The sequence below is a fragment of the Athene cunicularia genome (assembly GCF_003259725.1).
Source record: "Athene cunicularia isolate RWA chromosome 28 unlocalized genomic scaffold, athCun1 chr28_part2, whole genome shotgun sequence".
NCBI lineage: Eukaryota > Metazoa > Chordata > Aves > Strigiformes > Strigidae > Athene > Athene cunicularia.
In genome coordinates this window covers 825,374-832,698 of record NW_020799140.1, presented here as the reverse complement: position 1 = coordinate 832,698, position 7,325 = coordinate 825,374, and the positions used below count along the sequence as shown (strand labels likewise).

General features: G+C 55.4%; 1 protein-coding gene across 1 annotated transcript in view; it reads left to right on the top strand.

Annotated features, from left to right (window-relative positions):
• The window catches only part of TCF3 (transcription factor 3), a 59,258-nt gene that overhangs the window by 40,326 nt on the left and 11,607 nt on the right, over window positions 1-7,325 (top strand). Inside the window, exons 5-7 of the mRNA XM_026865144.1 lie at window positions 339-406; window positions 3,785-3,914; window positions 5,577-5,626. Of these exons, the coding sequence (XP_026720945.1) occupies window positions 339-406; window positions 3,785-3,914; window positions 5,577-5,626 (248 nt within the window). The remainder of the gene's footprint in view (window positions 1-338; window positions 407-3,784; window positions 3,915-5,576; window positions 5,627-7,325) is intronic.

Here is a 7,325-nt window from a genome sequence, read left to right as displayed (position 1 = left end):
TTTTTTTTTTTTTTTTTTTTTTTTTTTTTTTTTTCCTCCTGGTTTGACACTGCCAGTTTCCATGGCCACAAGCGCTTCCCTGCACGGCTGCAGTTTTGGGGTTTTGCTGTTTATGGACCAGCCAAGCCCTGCTGTCCATGAACTTAAAAGAGCTCCTGTTTTAGCAACAAGCTATTACGGGAGGCAGACTCCTCTGCAGACGGGTGGAGGAAGCTGCCTTGGGAGAGTGAGCTTCGCACCTCAGCAGGACGCTCCGGGAGGGTGGGGGCATGGGAGTGCACACAAACCCTCCTCTTTCCTCTTACACAAAACCCTGCCTTTTCTTTTCTCTGCTGTAGGGAAGAGCAGCGAAAGAGCCTCGTACTCCACATTCGGAAGAGACACAGGGATGCCAGGACTAAACCAGGTAACGATAAAACGCATTGAGATTTTTTTTGCTTCACTTACTGGTCAAGTTGCGGGAAGTGAGAGCTTGGGAATGAAAAGCAACCTGGTGGTTTGCATCTTGCCTCTCTGCATGAGGTCCTGGAAAGCCTCTGCTCTGCTCAGAACTGTCTGTTAGAGTGTCAGTGGTTTATACGGGCACGTGTTGCTGGCTCAGAAGAGTCATCAAGAGTTTAGAAAACAGGGTTGTAGCAGCTTCTCAGTTCTTTTCAAAACCTCTTCAGGCTCACTTATTTTGTTATTGTTAATCTAATCAGATACGGCCTAGCCACGCTGCCCTTGCAGGGAGTTTCAGTGAGTTGGATCCAAGCAACACCTTTCCTTGTGACAGGGTGGCTGTGGGCAGAGGAGCGCTCCGGGAGGAACCTTCTCCCTCCCTCTGCCTGTCTCGGGGCTTGGTGCTGCATGTGCTGCCTGCACCCCAGCCAGCGTCCCCGTGTCCCCCACTCGCCGGTTAAGGGGAGGCAGAGTCCATGAGATGCTTTCTGTGCTGTTGTAGCAGCATCACCCTCTACAACTCCCTGAAAGGAGGTTCAGAGGGGAAAATGAGTCTCTGGAGCCAAGGAGCCAGCGCCAGGCCCCGAGGGAATGGCCTCAAGCTGCCCAGGGCAGGGTCAGGCTGGCTCTGAGGAAGGATTTCTGTGCAGAAGGGGCTGTTGGGCGTTGGAATGGGCTGCCCAGGGCAGGGGGGAGTCCCCGGGATCCCTGGGGGGGTTGAAGAGTCGGGCTGAGCCAGTGCTGAGGGATCTGGGGGAGTTGGGAAGGGTCAGGGTGAGGGTCGTGGTTGGACTGGAGGAGCTGCGAGGGTTTTTCCGACCGAGATGATTCTGGGATTCATTTCGGTGGATATCAGGGGTGGTTTGGTGTTACGGTGGTTCTGCGGATGCAGGACCTGCAGCAGATGCTCGTTGCCACCGTCAGGGAGGGACAGGGCATGGGAGAGGCGCCTCTCGCAGCAGCGACCCTGCCCTCTTGGGTCACCCCGCGTGAACCCCAGCGGGAGGGGCCGTGGGGAAAAACTCGCTTCCCGTGGGGAATACCACAGGCGTAAATCAGCGCCCGGGAACGCAGTCGACCAGCCCTGAGATAATCTAGCCTGCTGCCACCAGCATCCAGAAGCAGTTTTTCGGGAAGGAGCGAGCACCTCTGCTTTGATGTGCTGCTGCAACTGCCCCGTCAGTGCCTGAGCGTGGCCTCAGGGAAACAGTCCCACCATTTTATTCAAGGGAGCAGCTTTTGGCCGGACAGCTTTTTATTTTATACATGTACACACACACATATTACATGTTTTAATTTTACACAAATTTGTCATAATTTCCTCTTCTCTGAACTGAGGATGTTTCCTTTGCTGAAACAGCTGTGCTGGCTGTCTGTGCCAGAGTGGATTTAATTTACCACTGAAGCTGCTAAAATAAAAATGGGACAGATGCCAAGCCTTGCTTTTTTAATGTTATGGTTTTGCTGGGGTTTCATGGAGGAGGGGGGAGATATAAGGTAACAGAAATGGGATGGGCAAATGGTGCCGTGGGCCGGGAGAGGCCCCGGCGCGGGCGTGCGGGTCCGGATCGGGTAGCAGAGCAGGAGACGGAGCCCGTTTGATGTGGAGGGGAGACAAAACCCCTCTTGTGCGGGGCGGCGGGAGGGAGCAGGGCTGTCTGCACGCTTGCTGTGGCCCCCAGAGCAGTTGTTGCTTCTGGCTCCAGTTTGGGGGGTGGGGGGGAGCAGAGGGGGTTTGACCTGTTGGTTTGTTGGGTTTGGTTTTTTTTTTTTCTTTTTGAAAAGCACTGGAAAACTGTCCAGTGGCAGATGCCCTGGATGGGGAGCACCCTCCTCTGGGGCACAGCTGTGGCTCCCCCATCCTTTAACCCTTAACCACCTCTGGAGCATCTCCAGGGAGAGGGATGGGGAAGAAAATCCTTTTCTCTGGGAAACTCCCTTAAAATCTCTGAGCCTCTCGAGGTACCTGCTGGAGGAGCTGGGCAGCAGCCACCCAGCCCTCCAGGACCTCCTCCGGGGTGCTGTGTTGCTTGCTTTTCTTGGCTGTGCTGCTCCGTGGTGCGTAGCGGTTTCAATGCAAAGGTAATATGACCGGTGGAACAGATTGCAGGAATTTCACCAGCTGTGAATACACGAGCTCCTCTTTCCCTCCCCGACCCCTTTCTGGAGGAGACGGAGTTTTAAAGCAGTGGGTTTTTCTTTCTAGTTTCTCAAAAGCCTGAAATCCTCCTTTATTTCAACGTGTTGCCCTCGGAAGATGGGTCAAAGCTAAGCTTTTGTTACTTAAAGGCCCTTTGCCAGCCCTCTTAAATTCCACTTAAATACATTTCACTTTCTCCCGAGGTGAAAGGGGCAGTGCTCCTGGAGCAAAGGCGCTCTTGCTCCGTCCCAGGAGCCAGCGAGCACCCTGGGCTCCGCACTGCTTCCCAGAGTGCCCAAGGTCAGCCGGGATAAACAAGAGGGAGGAGTTTCCTCTTTTTAGAAAGAGAGATTTGACTTTTCCCTGATAAAACGAAAGAGAAAACCACCCCCCGCAGAGGCATTGCGGCTCCGTTGCATCGTCCGCGATGGGTCCAGCGGCGTGGCACTGGGGAGTGGGAGAGAAACCATCAGTGCCAGAACCCTGGGCTGGGTTTTATGGCCGGGGGTGCTGGCAGAGGCACAGTCCGACCTCTCCTGTCTCCTGCGGTTGGTTTAGACACGGTTGAGGTCCTGGGTTTGCCGCGAGGCGAGCGCTGAGCCCCTGCCCTGGCCGGGTCCCCGACGGCGCCGCGGGGCCGTTCTGTCGGATCTGCCCTCTGAGGTTGGGTGGGCGCGTTGCGCCCATCGGGGGCGTCCCCGCGGGCACCAAAGCACCGGTCACATCACAAACTGTCATCCCTCGCTATAAAACCTCGGAGGCGGCGAGGGAAGAGTTTTGTCCCGAATTAAGTGTGAGGCGGGCGGGGGGAGTGCTGCACAGCAAAGCCTTCAGCAGGTTGGGACGATAAAATGGGTGGCAGGGTCTCATCCTGCCCGTGTGGGACTGTGAGGTTCCCCGCAATGGCACCTGCTAGTTTGCTTCCTGGGTTTGTAGAGAGGTTCCTTGCTGGTGTCCAGTGAGAAAACACACCTCAAAAGACCCTATTCTTACTGCACATGTATTTCCCCACTGCTGTATTTACAAATTCGTTTTTCCTTCTGTCCCTTTGGCTTGTCTATTTTGGTTTTTTTGGGTTTTTTTTTCTCCCCTCGGCTGAATTTGTGCGAAGGTGGCTCAAGGCAGCTCTGTTCTCTCCCAGCGAGCGCAGTGGTTTTCCACCGTAATTACATGGAACCGGCTTTTCTGTCTCCTTGTTTGCAGACTGGTTTCCTGCCCAGTGAAATGGGAATCGCAAGTCCAAGCACGCTTTCCCCCACCGGGGTGAAAGGGGGGTCTCAGTATTTTTCTTACCCCAGCAATCCTCGCAGGAGAGGTGCTGAGAGCAACATCGGTAAGTGGCTTCGTGTCACCCTCGGGTGCTGCTGCTCCGGTTTGTGCTGCAGCTCGGGCGGGCGAGCGCGGGGGCCGTCGGCTGGGCTGGGATCTGCCGTCGGGAGCGAGAGCCCTGGTGTTGTCGCGCGTGCACGTAGGTGTGAATTGGGCATTTGCTTTTTTTAGCGGGAGGGGGGAAATAAATATATATATATATATATATATATGCACATAATTTTTAAAAAGGGGGGATTTGGACTCGGAGACATGTAGAATTTCCTTCTTTCTGGAAAACGTCAGATTAGGTGAAAGCAGCCAGATGGCTTGAGGTTCTTCTAAAAATGCCTCTGGCCACGCTAGACATCAGTAGTCATTCCTGGAAAACCTTGGGCCACCTTTGAGGCTGGTTTTGTGGCCGATGGTCCTGTTTTGGAGCCTCTGTCCTGCTGCAAGTAAACGGGACTGCCAGGAGCAAGGTGTTACGAAGCAGCGCGAGGTGCGGGCGCCCTGCCGCCGCGTGGGAGCTGGGCCCTGGGACTCTTTGCTCCAGGACCTCTCCCTGCCCACCTGCCTGCTTCCATGTTCCAGAGCAGGAGTTGCCCGTGCCTGGATCTACCTGGGAATAAGCCATTTGGCTTTTAACAGAGGCTTAAACTCAGGTCTGAATTTAACTTTCGAGTGAAGACAAGCCCCAGTTCTCCAGAACTTGTGTTTCTTGTCATAGTTCCCCTGCACCCTCCAAAGTTGCTTTCTTGCTGCTATTTTGGGCTTTCCCCAACAAACGAAACCAGAAGCGACCCAGTGTTACGTGTGCTTTTTTCCAGTGCTTTTCAGAAAAAGGCATCTACTTTCATATTGCCACTTTAGAATGGTGCTGGTTTACGTTGTCAGCCTGGAAAATGATTCTTTTGCATCAGGTCATTCTGTGCGATGAATTTCTCCTCCTGAGCAGAGTCCCTGGCTTGGCAGACTTGCTGTCTTAACATCCTGCACCCCCCCCAGCTGGGGCTTTCCTTAATTATGAACTAAAAAAAAAAAACCCCAAACAAAAACCTCAAATTTTTAACCAGTGCTTCCCCTTGAGCCGCTCCTCTGGATGTTTTCCCCACTGTCTCCATGAATTGTCTCCCTTCCCCCAGGACACTGTGTCTTCCCCCCTCAGAGCTGGACTTGGAGAGTTGGGCTGGGGAGGGACCAGCCTGGGGCAAGCCCCGTCCCCGCAGCAGCGAAGCTTTCCCAAGCGCTTTACTGTATCAGGAGCGAAGGAAAATACAACCCCATCCCTACGTTTGTTCTCTTTCTGCATCCTCTCTCTGCAAACCCACTTTGAGTTCAATTGTTTCCAAAAAAAAAAAACCCAGTGAGGGCTTATTTATGGGGTCAGCCTCTTCCAAAGAGCAAGTGTTTTGGGGCAACTGCACCCATCGTCGTGTTTTGGGGCAGCTGCTCTGTGAACTCTGCTCATGGGGGAAACCCGCCCTCAGTGGGTGCAGACAAGGAGGAGAGGTTCATCCTCAGACACTTCCACGGTGGATGCTTCCTCGGCTACGGGGTGTTTGGGATCTGAGCCTTGTTTGGACCCTCGCTTTCCGTCCTTGGAGACTTTTAGCTGTAGCTTGTTGTTTTCTCTCCCACCGACCCCCTTCAAAAATTAGATCCTCTCTTCTTCTCTTTAAACCAGACGGACAGCCCAAAAAGGTTCGGAAGGTGCCTCCTGGACTCCCCTCCTCGGTAAGTGGCAGGAGTGTTTTCCCCGCCGGTATCGCGTCCCCGTTCCTCCATCCCCTGGGCATCCCTGCTCCCTTTGCTGCCAGAGCTGCCAGCCCTACGGGTCCAGCCGCCCCAAATACAGAGGGAGCTGGGTTTGAGCAGGACGGGGAAGGGTCTTCCCAGCTCCAGCTTCTGATGGAGGAGAAATGAGGAGGCGCTCTGAGCCTGTGGAACCTAATGAGAGAGTTGCTGCAGTGCTCCCTGTGCGTTGCAGCCGGCGGCAGCACCTCCCTGGCCGGAGCCTGGACCCGCCGCCTCCCGCCCTCGCTGGCTCTCATCTGTTTGACGTTATGTCGCGAGTGCCCGAGTGAAATGTAATATTTGGTGTGATCGGATTTCGCTCCAGAAGGGAAACCAAACCAGTTGTAATGCGGGCAGGCAGCTGGGGCTGCTCCAGGTGTGTGCGCTGCCTGGGCCGTTTTATAAGAAAGCCAAGCAGCCTGTAGGAATATGTTAGCCACGGCTCCTGCGGCTGTTACGGGGGAATAAACTGAACAATGTCTTTGTGGCTTGAAGTAATGGGATCTCCAGAAAGCTAATTGGAGCGGGCTGGAGGGTTCCTGCAGGAACAGGGGAGCTGTCTGGCTGCGCGGCGGCCGGGGCTGCATTCCTCGCTGGAGCGTTTGCGTGCTTGCGGGGGGACGGGCGGGCTCTGGCCCCGCGCTGGCGAGCTGGGGCTGGGGCTGGGGCTGCGCTGGAGACGTGCCCTTGCCCGAGCGCGTCGTGCCGCTCGCTGCCAGAGCTGATGCTGATGTGATGTGAAGCGGGCGCCCGTTCCCAGGGAACACCCGTGTGCGTCCCGCTCGTGGGGGAGAGCTCGTGCTGTGGCGTCGCCTCGCCGCTAGCGCAGAGCTGGGGCTGTAACCTCCACCGTGAGCTCTGCCTCTGGAAATGGGCCCCCAGATGCTGATGTGGGGAGGACGGAAGGGTAGGAAGACACCCAGGGCTTGCCGGACTGCGCTCGCAGACCTGAGGCTGTTCGAGGGTCCCGGGGGGGGGGGGGTTGGAGGGTCCATGCGAACCCTCATCTTGCAGAGACCAGCTCCAGTCAGAAGAGTCTGCTTTAACAGGGGAAAAACCTGCTCGAAGCAGCATCTGTATCGCTGCCTCGAGTTTCTGTGTGAAATTCGGAGCTTTTAAACCCCAGTCAACATGTGGGGAAAACATTTCTCCTGACAAATGGCCCTTTATTGGCCTCAGATTTCAAAGGTGATGGAGCTCGCTGCCCGTCGTGCTGGCAGCGCCCTAAAGGGCCCCGATTCCCACAGGAAGAGCCGCTCGGCGTTTGCCAGAACCCGGCCCCTTCCCCGTGTCTGAGCCGACACCTGCACCGCGGCTTTTCCAGCCCAGGACACACCGGCCGTCGCCTCGGCTGCCCCTTGACCGCAAAGCTCCATTTTTCGGCGTACGGGCCGGTGCTGCCTCTCTCCGCTGCCCTCTCTTTGCTGTGACCTCTGGCTTCTTGGTTTGTTTTTGAACTTCCACACCTGGGGAGAAAAATCTGCGCCGAGGCGGCGAGAGGAGCGTGGAGCAAAAGGAGTCGCCGGCCCCAAAGGCAGCGGATCAAAGGCTCTTTCTTGTCTGACTTGCCTGTGCCCACCCTGTGTTGTTGCTGGACCCTGTGCAAAATAAATAGGTTAATCAGCATCGTATTAAAATA